The sequence below is a fragment of the Tinamus guttatus genome, unplaced genomic scaffold (assembly GCF_059628265.1).
Source record: "Tinamus guttatus ecotype Peru unplaced genomic scaffold, ASM5962826v1 Tinamus_guttatus_pri_ptg000060l, whole genome shotgun sequence".
In the NCBI taxonomy this organism is placed as follows: domain Eukaryota; kingdom Metazoa; phylum Chordata; class Aves; order Tinamiformes; family Tinamidae; genus Tinamus; species Tinamus guttatus.
This window is the reverse complement of record NW_028288594.1, coordinates 11,308,032-11,322,584: the sequence shown is the minus strand read 5'-3', so window position 1 is coordinate 11,322,584 and position 14,553 is coordinate 11,308,032. Positions and strand designations below refer to the sequence as shown.

The window sequence follows — 14,553 nt, the reverse complement described above, 5'->3', positions numbered from 1 at the left end:
AGCCTCCCACCCCTGGCCAGGCCCCACGCTCACCTCTCGCCTCGTGCCCCCCTCTCCAGCTCAACTCTCTCCCGCGTCGCCTTCCCATTGGTCCTTCAGGCCGTCTCTCCCCGCCCCCCGCTAGGCGCCGATTGGCGCAGGCCCGCACGGGGCGCCGCGATTGGCCAGCGGGCGCTCTGGCCACGGGCGCGGCGGCGGGGGCGGCGCAGTCGACGTGAGGCGGCAGCGGCAGCGGTAGCGATGGCTCAGGTGGCGCCGCGGGCGCGTGGGGGGCGGCCCGGGGGTCGTCGAGGGGTGTCGGGGCTGCGGGCTGTGCGGTGTGAGAGGCGGTGGGGAGGATCGGCGGTCGCGGGGGTCTTACGGTGCCGCTGCCCGCCCCGCAGGCCGCGTTCGAGAAGGCGGCGGAGGAGGTGAAGCGGCTCAAGTCGCAGCCGAGCGATCAGGAGATGCTCGACATCTACAGCCACTACAAGCAGGCCACGGTGGGCGACGTGAACACGGGTGAGCGCCGCGGGGCTCTGGGCCGGCCCAGCCCGGCCGCTCCGCGTAGCGATTCGTGCAACTTGGGGATTAACTCTGAGGCGAGCGCCTAAATCCTCACGAGGAGGCTGGGGAGGCCTTCGCGCCATGGGAATTTGGAGCCCTTTATCCGTGAGGAGCTGCCCGAGGCAAGGGTTGTGGCCAGTATTCCAGCACTTATTGGTTACACAGGCTTAACTGGTGAGGCAAGATACAAATGTGTGGCCGCAAACGTGGAGCTGGGGAGTAACGATATCTGCAGCTAAAAATAGATTTGGAAGCCCAAAGCGGAAGAAAACAACACAAGTGTATGTAAAACAGGAAAAACTTTCCGGGGTGGTGATTAACTATCATGTTTTTGAAAACTTGTAATAAAATACCTTTAGGTGAGACTCTGCCAGGTCTGTTGTGCTGCTCCTGCTACTTTGCCTATATCCCCTACAGCTCAAACTGTGAATAATGCTCAGAATGGGCCCCGTGTCCATTGACCTTGTGGAGCGCTGGAGTAACTAGGTTGAGCAAGGAGAAAGGCCCTTTGCTTGTGTGCAAGCCTCCTTACTCCGCTAGTGGTTAAGTTTATTGGGTGTAGGTTGAACCCAGAGCTGCTAGAGACATGTGCTGGCAGTGTGTGTCTGTGGCCTGTATTCTTGTGAGGCCGCAGATAACGGGAGTTGGCCAGAAGAGCAATCTCTGCAACAGTAAGAGGGGGAGCTGCCAACTGGCTCACAGGTCACGGTGCCATGTGAGCACTGCAAAGACTCGTGTACCCACTGCTGTCCAGTCCCTTAAACTCGCAATCCAAAGGATTGCATTTAATGGGATAGCAAACTGGTAAAAGAGGCGAATTTACATGAAAAATAATTGCAAGTACGTTTATATCTGACCTCTTTTTTTTCCCGTCTTTTTGGTTGCAACCACCCCTGGCGTATAATGAAGTAAGCCATAATTCAGTGCATATACCACTAGGATGAAAAAGCACGAGAAAAACTACATTACAATACTGCTAGCTTGAGGATAACGAGTTCTAAGCTGTATTTATAACTAGTACTTCAGATTTCATGTCTCTGTAGGTAATGGACCTTGGGCAGGGGGATTTCTGCTCTATTTCAGAGCTAATGCCCCCTAATTGGGTAGTGTTCATGCTAGAAAAGTTCCTTCAGAAAGTACAGCCATAAACCAGGAGACTTTGTGGTGCTCTTTTGTTCAAATACTGCTGGCTTAAGGGACTTCTGTCACAGCTGATAGCACTGCAGCCTGCTCTCCTCTCTGCAAGTTAATAAGTGATGTCTGCAGTGGTGGGTCATCTTAGTCTGTCGTGGTTAAGAGCAGACAGCTTTCAGGAAAGGGCTAGATGTTATCTACAGCCCAGCCCCACAAACTAATTCTACTGTTAATCCTCTCAGAGCGTCCTGGTATGCTTGACTTCAAAGGGAAAGCAAAGTGGGATGCCTGGAGCGCATTGAAAGGTAACAGTCTGTGTAAAAAATGGGGGGCAGGGGGGAAATATGAGGTAGTTCAGCATGAAGCATGTTGCAGTGTAAAATACCATGTAAGACAAGAATTGGAACTGCACCAAAATGCAGCATGAGCTCCTTGAATAGCTTTGCTGTAGTACGGAATGGACTAAATACAAATAATAGACTGTTCTGTTGCCGTCTATGCAGATGTAACCTTGATGTAGAATGTGTTTCTTGTAGCTGCTGATAGCATTTGTTTAAAACTAATACTAGATGCACATTGAGGCAACACTGTAGCTGCTTTGCTGTCTGTTTGCATGTTGCTAAATGTTAGAACGGGGAATTGTAGCTTGCACGAGGAGGACATCTTAATGCCTGAGTGCTTGCTGACTGGGATAACCATACACTTGAGAAAAGTACTTTTAAGAAGGGCTCAGGCAAGTGAGAAGTATCACAGATGCAAAATAACAGGCCAAAAAATAAGTATGCTTAAGCAGGAAGTTCCTGTGTTGCCTGCCAGCTCTCTACTGTACTGTTCTGCCTGCCAGCTTTCTGCTATCTGGCCACAGCAGGGGTGGTTTCAGTGCAAGACAAGACTTGGGTAGTGATTTTATGTCATGATTTCTGAGAGAAAAGCAAAACGGGGACCCTGCAAAAAGCAATGTTGCTGAAAGTTGTTTCTTTAACTTGAAATAACTTGAAAGTGCCTATGTAAATCAGCGATATCCAGCCTGGATATAGAAGTAGGCTCATGACTGAAAAATGTTCAAAGTTGGGCTTCTGAGTAGCCTGCATAACTGTTCATAAGGTGGCAGCAAAGTTGTATGTTTGTGCAAGCAACCAGTAGACTGCATGTACCTATAGATGCTCAGGCCCTGTGTGAATCTGCATGGTGTATAGGTGAATGTGTGCATCAGCTGGATTTGCTCAACCTAAGTAAACAATCTTCACTGTTATCTCATGCTATTGTACTTCTGGTGGCATTGGTTTGGGGTCTTTGCTAGCCTAGATGCGCTAGGGAGTGAACCAGCAGAAAATACAGACCTAGTGAACAAAGCTCGTGTGGAACAGATATGCTTGTGACACCAGGATGTTGCAAGATATTGTGGTCTGTGTGTCCCTGGAAGTGCAGAGCGTGTATTTGGGGAAGAGCTGCTTGAGGGGAGCTTACAGGAGAGGGCTGGGCTGGGCTGCTGGATCTCTTCTGACCGCCTCCTGTGTTGTGTCTTTCAGGAACATCCAAGGAAGATGCAATGAAAGCCTATGTAGAGAAAGTGGAAGAACTGAAGGGCAAATATGGCATCTAGGGCCTGGATATAGCAGCCATTTTCACATCTGCAATATGCCTTATCTCTAATACTGTGGAAAACTTGTTACTGAGGGTAACTTTAAATACCTAGTGCGCTGTAATCTGTTTTCATAATGCCTATATAGTTCAGTAGAAATTGCATACCTGCCTAATATACTGACATATAATGACTTTGTCCAATGAATGAAATGATATGGAACTCATTAAAGTGCTTTTGGTACTCGGGCTGTTGTAATGGTCATCCCTCGGATCGTTCAGCGTTCGCCCCTGTTTCCAACAAGGAGATGCCTCCCTTGGCCACTGCTGCGGCGCGGCCCACGACCCTCCTTTCCAAGGCTAAAAACCACGGTTGGCACCAGCCTCTCTGGCTGTGGTGCCACTAGGGGGACCCAGCAACCTGATTTAGGTAACATGGACCGAAACCAAAACCAAACTGGTGATGACTGACCCTGCTCTGCCTCCTTGTAGCAGAGACAAATGGAAACCCACAAAAGCCAGAGCTTAAGGGCTAGGTCTGATGCCATGTGTGCTAGGAATGAGATGCTGGATATTTGCTGCCTGAGGCTTTCAGGGACTCGCTGAAGGATCACCAAGGTTTATTCTGCAGAGGGTATCTTGGAGGTGCTGTCCCTCAACAGCACTGTTGAGGTTCTGGAGGTAAGGAAGTTGGTCAGCAAATGAGCACACAACATTCCCTATGGGGAAAAAAAGAGTCTGTGGCAAACTGCGCAGGCTTTGCCCCTGATATTTTGTTGCAAGTTATTGGAGAGTACCAGCAACTACCAGAGCCATTGTATATAGTGAGCCTACAGGGACAGGTGAATCAAGTATAAACTCATTTAGCTCTTATGATGCTGTTGAAATGGGAAGTTAACTTTTGCTGATCATCACTGTAAAAAGTGTTGTTTTGTAGAAGACTCTTCTCCATTGAGCCTTTAGCTATTCCTGGCTGCCAAATCTGCTGTATTAAAGCTGCTGATGCTGAAAGGCAAATTTTTTCTTTCAAAATTTAAAACCCTGAAATACTGCATGTTACGGCTTAAGAGAACAGAGTCCCAGCTCTATGCAGGAATTGGGCATTGCGGCTCCTGCTACATGGTTAGGTATCTCAATGGATGAAGACTTCAGCTCAAGCTGCCTTCAAGTGAGCAATTAATTCCTTTAAATACATGGCTGTGAAAGCTACCATTATTATCTCACTAGCTAAATACATAGTTCTGTACAATTGTTATCGCACTGTACACTACATGTAATATCTTATACAACTGGTAAGAGGGGGATATGACTTTACCTCTGTCCTTTTTCAAAAGCTATAGCCTTCCACCTCTGCTAAACTTAATCAAAAAAGCTCTTGAATCTGGTTACTCCAACGCATTTTAATGGGAGGTTGAACAAAGAAGGATTTATTTCTTGTCCTCACAAGGGAAAGGTTGCTTATTCCTTTTCTTTTTTTGTTCTTTTATGTAAGTAATACAAACACGTCTTTTTCTCCCTGCATCCTCTGTTAGTTGCTTGATATGAAGCGTTAAGCGTGTTTATCCTGCCAAACAGAGCTATGAGCAGTTGGCAAAATGGTTTTAGCTCCTCTTCAACGTGGAATTTCACAGCTGTGTTCTGTGAAGCCGGTTATCCTTAGGGGATATGACTGACTTGTAGCAGAATGTAACTTGTACTAGCAAATGCTTCCCCTTCAGCTTTTATTTGCTGAAAACTTACCTCCTGTGAGCGTGCAGCGTTTTGCCAGCATGCTCTCTGTCAAAATAGATACTTTGCTTTTTCAGTATTATTGACTGCTAAAACAACAGGCTTTGGGTTCCCTGTGAGGCTATGCAATTCCAATAGCACTATTCTCTTTTCTTAAACCTGCCTAGCATTAGGGAGCAGTCACCATATATACGATGCTTATCCCAGAGAGGACCTGGACAGGCTTTTAAATGTTCCTTTGTATTTACAAATACAAATACTTTGTATTTACCAGCCTCTATCATGAATATCTGTGTTTGGGTGCTTTATTTTTACCACGGTAACATATTCCCGCTTTCAGCTTCATCTTCTTTAGAAAAGTAACACTGTTTTTATTAGTGAATCAGCACTTAACTTGATGCGATTGGTAAACTGGCCTCTTGTATGCTCTTTCTCTCCTCAGAAATGCTGCAAACTGGAGGGACACCCCTGAAAAGGCTGTGAGCTGAGCGAGTGGGCTGGTTGTTAAGCAGCAGGGTGAGTGTCTCAAAGGCTTGGGTTGTTTGTTCAGAAAATGCAGCTGACTTTCTGCATAACCCCTGGAACACTGGACCCCTGGGTCGCACAAATAACACTCTGGAAGTAGTGATGAAGGAGCGAGGAGACCTTAAAGACACTCGCAAACAGCCTTGCAGCTAGAGGTAATAGCTGTTGTTAAACTAATAGAGTGCTAAAAATAAATAACCATTAAGATATACAGCCTGTTCTTGAGGTTTGGAGCAGAAGCAGCAGGTCTCAAACCGGAACACAACTGGAGAGCAGTTGCTGTCTCTGCAGTAAGGTCCTCTTGAGGAACAGAGGCTTTCGATGGCTGTGGTAGCGCTGCAAAAAAGTGTAGGGGGCTGTTCTGACACCCAAGCAGGGAGCTGCTGCTTCCTCTATTAGGTCAAAGGAAGGAGAGGGATGCGGGGATGCCTGTGGTACCAAAGGAAGGAGAGGGACGTGGGGACGTCTATGGTGTTTGCGGTGGCTGACGCCGTGCTCGGAGGCCGCCCCGCGCGGCGCTCGGAGGCCGCTGGCGCTGCGTCTGCCCTGCTGAGTCTGCAGAGCGAAGCCTGGACTTTGGATATGCCAATACTGTTACCTTGCGTGTGATAAGACAGAGTTCTGTCTATCTCTCTTCTACCATTAGCTCTTGCGCAGAGGAATTACTTGAATGGCTCTCAGCGCAATTAGAGATAAGCTGTAAAGGGAATAGTTTTTTTTTTTTTTTTTTTCTTTCCTTGCATTGCTGAAGACATGTGAGCGTGCAACACTCCTAGTGCAGATTTAACAAATAACCCTGTATCAGCATGCTGATTAAGGCCAGTAATAGATTAGCAACCTTGAAGTTAAGCTTTCTGCTTCACTAAAAAGCGTTCCAGGAGAGACTCTCTCTGTCAAAATTTTTCAAACTTAATCTGGAGTGATCATGTTTTACAATGCAGATATTATTTTAACCTTTGAGCTTATTTGATTTGACAGCTTAAATGACAATTGCATTTGTAGTTTATAGTACAGGCACTTGTCTGCTCAGTTCAGAGCCAACAATATTGAGCAATACTAGTTTGGGGTGACCGGGCATCTGAGCTGTCTTGAATTATGGATGAGGGGAAGAAGAAGAAAGAAAAAAATGCATTTCAGCTTAGATTCCTAGTACCACAACTTCAACCAAAAACAACCCAGAAAAGGTTATGCAGTCCATGAATTTTTCAAAACTGCTCAGAGGTGAGACAAGATAACTGATCTTTCAGTTCCCGATCTTCAGCTGCCAAGCTGAAGTGCGAATAAGACCGTGGCATTTATCTTTTTATAAAACTGGTCTCCAGCTTTATAAATTGGTGTGTGCGTGTGTGTATTCCCTCCAGAACCAGCATATACACCAAGTTAAGCCCAGCCTGAGTTATTCTGCAACAGAGCTCTTGGGTGGAGGTTGGGTGCAGCAGCCTGTTTTAACTTTCCCACTTACACCTATGGCTTCTGGACTTTGTGCTGCTCATAGCCCTGGTCCACTTGCCTTCAAGGTCAGGTGCAATAACACTTGCTAGTGCTGATTCATCTTTTAGCAACCATCGTGCTGTGCAGCGTAGTTTTAGAGCAATCCTATGTCACATCAGGAGGGCCTGTAGAGGTACAGAGCCTTCTTCAAAATCATTTAGTATGTCCTGCCTCTCATGGCATTTGAATCTTTCCTATAAAAAAGAAAAATGCCTGGACTGCTGGAGAAGCTGTCTATAAATACAATGTAATTGATAAGCATGGGCTGTGCATACGATAAAGTCAGTCTAAAGACCCTAGGGCTGCTTGTGGTTCTGGACATCTGGTCAAAATTCCCGGAGCTCGGTAAGTTTATGAAAGAGACGATATGAAAACCAGCCTGTAAGTGGAATCAGTGACTCACAGATCCCTTCCAATCCTTGTTCTTGAAAGGATTATTTTAGCTATAATATACTGCTACTGCACTCAAGTGCCTTAAGAAGAGTCCAAAGTCCTGACAAACGGGGGAATTGTGATGCCTCTGCAAAGCCCTTTTTTAAGTCATGTGTTTCCTCTCTATTTGCAAGACTTGCCTCAAGCCCGTCGTACCACACCCTGGCAAGAGTAAAAACGATATTATTGTGCTAAGAAGGCCAAGGCAACACCATGTTTATCTCCACCAGCCAGCGCGGAGTGGGGAAAGGAATCAGTTGCACTAAGCAGCTTGAGGTTTTTACCTCTGCAATAGGATAAAGGCTGCTTGCACCCTGATCTAATGAGATCTCTGACGTGATAAGAGCACACATGGAAGCCTGGGATTTGCTCCTGTTTATCTTCATCAGCTCCATAACTAGAATGATCTGCAGTTTTCAGAAAGAGAGCTACAACTGCTGTCTGACAGCACTTAAATAATGTTATCGTATCCAGAATTAAGGTGAGAAATATATGCAGAAATGCTAAGACTACACAGACACATGTACAAGACACTCATTTTCGTGTTCCCGACAAGGCTGAGGTGCCATCTCCTCCTAACTCTACTTGAAAGGAGCTTTGAATCTTAAACTTACGCTTCCTGATTTAACATACTGGGTATTTTTGACACTGGCAGTTAGTTGTATTGATCTGAGTTACAAAAAAAAAAAAAATACAACCCAAATATCTGATTCCTCCTCTCAGTACAATTCAACACAGTGTATCAGCTTGCATTGTACTGAAACGTGAACCCTTTTTTATTATTATTAGTGGTAGAAGGACTGGAGTTCTCTTTTCTCTTGAATATATATTGCAAAGCATCTATTTCTACTGTGATGAATGTGTGCAAATATTTTGCAGATACATCCTGAGCTTGCCCAACTCTCCAGAGGTCCCTGAAAAGAGCTGGATCCAAAACAGAACGAGCAAGCAGCTGGCACAAGGTCTCTGAAGATGCGCAGCGAGATGTGGAGGGAGGCTGCACGGTTCCAGAGGGCTCCCGTGGCCCAGGAAAGGTGTCTGCACAGGAGGCAGAGCGCAGCCGCCTGGCCCGGCTCGCTGGCTTCTTACCCCAGCTCCAGAAGCTCGAGCAGGGCTATGCTGCACCCAGCCAGAGCTGAGCACCACTTCTTGAGCTCGTGTCTCCAACTTATAGCAAAGAGCAGGGGCACGAGACTACCAGCCTCTTGCTCTTTCCTCCTAAATATTCCGAGTTCCCACTTTGTTGGCAGATATAAAGAAAACCATTTTGCCCTTCATGGAGACCTTGGGCATCTCCTGAAGTATCAGCTCACAACGTACTGAAGGTCTTCTGAGATCAGGATGACTTCTGTCTGCAAAGGCGTTTTGAATAGGAAGCTGATAACATGATTTCAAAGCCCAGCTGCCCCAGTTGCCCCTCCAAGAACTGTATTTAAATGCATGACCAGAAATATTTTTTTTCAACAGAAAAATGCATTTATGGATGTAAACAACTTCAAGGCTGGAAAGCCCCATACTGCAGGGTGTGTTTAGGAGAAGTAGGAACAGCTCCTTTCTGTTGCACAAGCCAGCCAGTATCACGCCACATCCAGTCATTTTTGTATTTCAGTGCATCATAGTTTGGGTTTATGGTCTCAAGGACAGAATTTGTAGTTTATTAACATTCAGCCTTTGCAAGGCACCTGGTAAACACTGCTTCACCTCGAAGCAGGACTGTCAGTTAACTATTTCCGGGCGCCTGCGCTCCCTGCAGCTAGAAAAGACGCTTCAGCGTTCAACTTCCTTATTTAAAATTGGCCAGATCAACCTATTCCCATGTTTTGTAGCAGTCTGTGATAACTGCTGCTATTTAAGGACACATTTCCCTGAAAAAAGCTCTCTCCGGGGACAGGATGTGAAATAACCATTTAAACAGTGGCAGGATACCAAGTATTCCAGTTCGACACAACTGAACTAGTAATACCCTCGAAGTTCATTGGAGGTTGTTTCTGTTCTTATGAGGTAGCTTTAAAACGATGGGGAAAAGAGAAATTAATTTTCCATCGTCCCTTTAAAAGTATTGATATTTCTATTGTAAAGCACCTTTTCCCCAAATGTACACTTTTCCCGAAGTAGTAATCTTGAGGCCTTTTTTTTCACAATTTATCTTTTCTTCTAACAATTTCATTATTTTTGAAAATACAGGTTTTGGGGGGGTTGTTTGTTTGTTTGTTTTAGGAGACAATGAAAATAACTGTGTTTGCAGAAGATGCCAGGTTCTAAGTCTTAAAAGGACCTATGACATGCTTAGAAAGCCAGCCATATTTAACATAAGGCCCTTCCAGCCAAGCAGCAGCAGTTCTGCTATATTCTGAAATCGAGGACATTAAAATCTGTGACTTTCAGAATATATGCTTTATGTTGGGAAAAAACTAAATTAAATACAAAATATCAAAGCAATTTAATGTTTGCAGGCAAGGTAATGAAAAGAGATAGAAAAGTAGCGTTGCCATCCAGCCTTTTTTCAAGGGACCAGCTTGGCCACACGCAATAGCTACAAAGCGGCCCGGGTCCAGATCAGTTTTGGTTTCCAAAACAACCGCTCGGTTCCTCATTTTGCAGCGATTTAAACACACGTCTGTTCCTGGGAGCCGCGAGACAGCCTCGGCGCAGCAGGACGTGCCTCATTTAGAAAGAAATCACCTTATTGCTAAAGTCATTAGGGCGAGTCGCGTGTTTCCCAGCCCTGTATGAGTTCCTTAATGACTCCGCTAATTGGGGGCCGGCTGCCCGAGCTTGGCAGGACGGGGCTGAGGTGCCCCGTGTGCCGGGACCGCTTCTCGCCAGATAAGGCCGGTTTATTTTGTCTGCCCGCGGCTCTGTGCGGGCAGAGCTTGCGCTCCTGGTGCGGCGAGGGAGCCAAAACCGGCAGCTCTGAGCCAAAAACTGATAAATACTCTAAAATCTGGGAAGTGGAAGGGCCTGGTGGCGAGCGTGTGGCGGCAGTCTGAGCACCGCAGCTTGGGAATGCTGCTTGGCTGGCCCAAGAGCCGCCCGGGAGGCACGGGGGCTTTTAACACCCGCTGCACAAAAGCGGCGTCAGGGGAAATACCGGCTCCGAGGCTCGCCGCGCGTGACCCTGCCGCGCGTGTGACCCTGCCGCGCGCGCACCGCCGCGGAGACGCGACGGGAAGGTTTTGAAAAAGGAGAGCAAGAGCGAGAAGGAAAACACCAACAACTGCCGCAGCCCCCGTCTGAGCCGCGCGGGCAGCCGCACCGGAGCCGCGTGCGTTTTCCTGGAGGAGGCGGGCGGGGAGGTCCCGGCGGGCGGCCCGGGCGCGAGGGCGGGTTCTCCCCGCCGCGGTACCGGCCTCGCTGCTGACTCAGCCGCGGGGGGGCCCGGCCCGGGGGGGCGGCCCCGGCGGGGCCATAAAGCGCCGCGGCCGCCGCCGCTCCCGCCCCTGCGCGGCTCGCGGCGCCCGCGGCACCATGAGCGCCCTGGGGGCGCAGGTAACGGGGGCGCCGGGGCTGCACGGCCCGGGGGGCGGCGGGGTGGGCACGGGGGGAGCGTGCTCGGCTGGGGGGGCTCGGGTGCCGCCGGGGGGGTGCACGGCCCGGGCAGAGTGTTTGCACGGCCAGGGGGGTTTTGCAGGGCCACAGAGAGGGTGCGTGGCCGAGGGGGTGGTTTGGAGGCTCGGGCGGTGCCCCGGGGAGGAGGAGGTGCAGGGCGTCCCCGGGGGTCCGTGGCAAAAAGGTCGTGGCGGGGTTGGGGGGTCTATGCTGGGCTTTACCCCTGGTGCCAGCTGCGGGCAGATCGCCCTGAGCAGCGGCCTCGTCCCGCTCGCCCCGTGCCCATGATCTCGTTCCGGGCTGGTTGAGGGCAGCATGGACCCCGCTAACCGCTCTGTTCCCGCTGTTCTGCCCCACGGCACAGCGCCCGCTGGTGCGGCGGCCGCCGCCGAGGCCCTTCTTCGAGGCGCTCGTGCGCAGCCTCATCATCCTGTGCGTGGCCGTGGCCGTGGTGCTCTCCTCCATCTCCGTGTGCGACGGCCGCTGGCTCTTCGCGCGGCGGGAGCTCTTTGGCCTCTGGCACTTCTGCAGCGTCAGCAACAGCAGCGCCCTGAAGTGCGTCACCGACCTGCGCCTGGCCGGCGTGGAAGGCATGAACGTGGGCATGATCCTCATCAGGAGCCTCGTGGCTTTTGCCGTCGTGGTGGCCATTTTCGGCCTGGAGCTCCTGATGGTCTCGCAGGTGTGCGAAGATGCCAGCTCAAGGCGCAAGTGGTCACTGGGCTCCATTCTCATCCTCGTCTCCTTCTTGCTGTCATCCGCCGGAGTCCTGAGCTTCTCCATCCTCCTGAGGGACCACATCACCTTGATGGGCTTCTCGCTGACCTACTGGTGCGAGTTCGTCGCTGCCTTCCTCTTCTTCCTTAATGGGATCAGTGGCCTCCACATCAACAGCCTCACGTCCCCGAGGAGCCGGCTGGCAAAAATCTAGGAGCCGAGGGCTGTGCCGGTTCGACTGGGAGAGGAGGGAGCCTCACGGCTTTTGGGACAGACCCCTGGGCTTGCAGATGGACCTGCCATAGAGGACTGCACAGTGCGACAGGACCACAGGCCAGCTGCTGTGGGAATGCAGCTTTCCAGAGTGATGGATTAAGAGGATTTCTCTCCTGCAAAGGGCAGCCGGCACGAGCCTGCTCTGCCGTGGGGTTTATGCACAACGGGAGGGTGAGGGGGAAGCCCTGCTCTTCCCAAGGACAGCCGAGGGGAGCTGAGACCTGCCCCATGCCAGGATCTCTGCAGTCACTGCAGTTTTAAATCCCCGTTTGCACCTGCTGTAAAACAAGAGGCGACTGCAGAGACTGGTTACTCTGGAGCTGCCTCCCAGCCAGCGCACAGCAGCCCCTCAGAGTGTCCTCAGGGCACCCAGAGCCCCTCTGATCTAGTGCCTGTTTTGTACCTGCTGGTGAAACTTCTTGTGTTTTTAGTTTTAAAAAAAACGTTCATATGTGCCTCTCCCCTGTGGTTCTTGTAACTAGTAGCAAGGTGCTTGCTTAATGTGCAGTGATTCTGATGCTGTTATTTTTACTGGACACGAAAGTGCCGCAGCAGCAAGGCTGAGGAATTGTCAGTCCTGCTGAGCCCTGGGCTTGCTCCCTGCATGAGGACAGTCTCCTTTCCATAGCTCTGATGCTTCTAAGCGTCTTCTGAGATCCAGTTTCAGGTCAGGACTAGACATGAGGCTTACTCAGGCCAGAGACGCTTGGGCTTTTGTGCACGAGTTGGTGTCTCCAGCTCCCTTGGGATGTTTGAGGCTCCTTCAGAGCTTCCTGACCTTCTCTGAAGGATGACGAATTCTGGGATGGTGCCCTTAACTTGCCTTTGGAAAACTGCACTGTGATCATATCCCTTTTTAAAGGTGCTTTTGATCTGCTGGGTTGCACTGTTCAGAGCCTGCCGGCGGGCTGGCCCTGCAGGCGCCGCTATGGGCAGCGCCGCTGGTTTTAGCGGAACCGCTAACCCCGCAGACAGGCTGCAAGGTCCAGCCCCAGATCTTTGCACTTGGATGTTGGCAGTTGGCAGAGTGCCTTAAATGACCAGTGAGCCTGTTCTGGTGCCTAGGGATGCCCCTGCTGCATCCAACACAGGACAAGTGCCTGGGCGCCCTTGGCTTGTCCAAAAAATGTGGAATGGACCTCACCAAGTGCCTTCTTGGTGGCATCCCAAATCCCATGCACACTCCCTGCAGTCCACATGGGACACGGTGCCTTCAGCCTGAACCCCTGGCACTGGGGAAGGTGGGGAAACCAGGCCGTGTCCCTGCCCCTCGCTGGGCTTGACCGTTGGCCATGGAGTTCACACAAGGCTCCACATGGTTGTTAATGACTCGAGGGTGCTCCACTAGCCAAAGAAGAGGTCTTTTGTTGGGGCAGGGGGTGAATTCTTGAGTAAAAATACTTTTTTAATGTGTTTTTTTTTCTTTTTTTTTTAACTGGCTTTATATAATGCTGCTTGACTGACTTGCTAAATCTGAGTGAAGAGGCATTTTGCTGGTTAAATACTCAAACCGGTGCTGACTGTCTTGGAGATGTCCATACATACAGCAACCTGCACAGCGGCAACCATTCCCTCACTGAAGGTTGCTAAAGTGCCAAGAAAGATTCCTGGAGTTTGCTAAATAAATTTTCTCTGAAAACGAGAACTGCAGTTCTCTCTTTCCACACTTGCACACCGGGCTGCAGATTTAAGGGGAAGTGGGGCTTGTGTAATCCCTCCAGGCACCAGTTCTGCACGTTCACCCCACGGGACGGGTGAAGAAACGCTCGCTTTTAACCTCGCCATGCTGACAGCCTCACTCCAGTGTCAGACGTATAGATTTCCAGCTCCACCACTGGATTAGTTTACGTAACCCCAAGGAAGTTAGTCAGCAGCTGCTTTTCTTTCTCACTACAATGGGATAGACTGCTGGCCTGTTCCAGGTTGTTTAATGTCTCTTAAAAGCTGGGTAAGGGGTGGAGGTAAAGAGAGAGAAAATAGAGAAAATTCACATCTTTTTAACTTCTGAACACATCACCCTCCGCGGTTTGCCCCGGACCTTGGTGCGGACAGGCACGGCTGTGGCTGCCAGGTGCCAGCCCTTGCCCCACGCTCCCGAAATCAGCTCTTCCCGGGGCCCCTGCGATAGCAAATAATTGCATCAGGCCTACTTAATTACACCTTATTGGATCTCTTTGTCTATATTTCTTCATTAATGCAGGAAGAAGGCACTCGGGTTTGAAACAAGCAGCTGCTTTGGCTCACTGATAAATGTTTAATTCTCAGACGGGGAGCACACGAGTTGTTTTCCAGCTCCTGTTGGTTTTCTTTTAGCTTTCATAGGCCAGAAAGAAAATCAGGCTGATGATCGTATCTTTTTGGAAAAATCTGACTTGCTGAATACAGAGGGACTGAGCAAACCCCTCAGAGGTTGGGAGGATCTATTTGCTTTGAGTAATTTGGTTCTGCCAGCACTTTATGGGTTATCTGGAGGGAGAGGTGTGATAAATGCCCCCTTTCGTGCTGTCTGTCTTCGAGAAAGCCAGGCAAGCATTGCCTCAAGCAGGGGAATAGAGATACCAAATTAAATACTGG

The 14,553-nt window shown here is 49.6% G+C and overlaps 3 protein-coding genes across 3 annotated transcripts in view; 2 read left to right on the top strand and 1 right to left on the bottom strand.

The window, feature by feature from the left end:
• LOC104580026 (glycerol-3-phosphate dehydrogenase 1-like protein) overlaps window positions 1–14,553 on the bottom strand; it is a 320,964-nt gene that overhangs the window by 124,964 nt on the left and 181,447 nt on the right. The gene's annotated exons all lie outside the window — the stretch shown is intronic.
• Window positions 359–3,505, top strand: DBI (diazepam binding inhibitor, acyl-CoA binding protein). Its single transcript, XM_010227562.2, has 3 exons — window positions 359–501; window positions 1,923–1,985; window positions 3,210–3,505. The coding sequence occupies exons 1-3, from the start codon at window positions 447–449 to the stop codon at window positions 3,281–3,283; spliced, it is 192 nt and encodes a 63-aa protein (XP_010225864.2). The 5' UTR covers window positions 359–446; the 3' UTR covers window positions 3,284–3,505.
• TMEM37 (transmembrane protein 37) lies at window positions 10,906–11,943 on the top strand. Its single transcript, XM_088519424.1, has 2 exons — window positions 10,906–10,926; window positions 11,351–11,943. Exons 1-2 carry the CDS (start codon window positions 10,906–10,908, stop codon window positions 11,915–11,917), a joined length of 588 nt encoding a protein of 195 aa, XP_088375550.1. The 3' UTR covers window positions 11,918–11,943.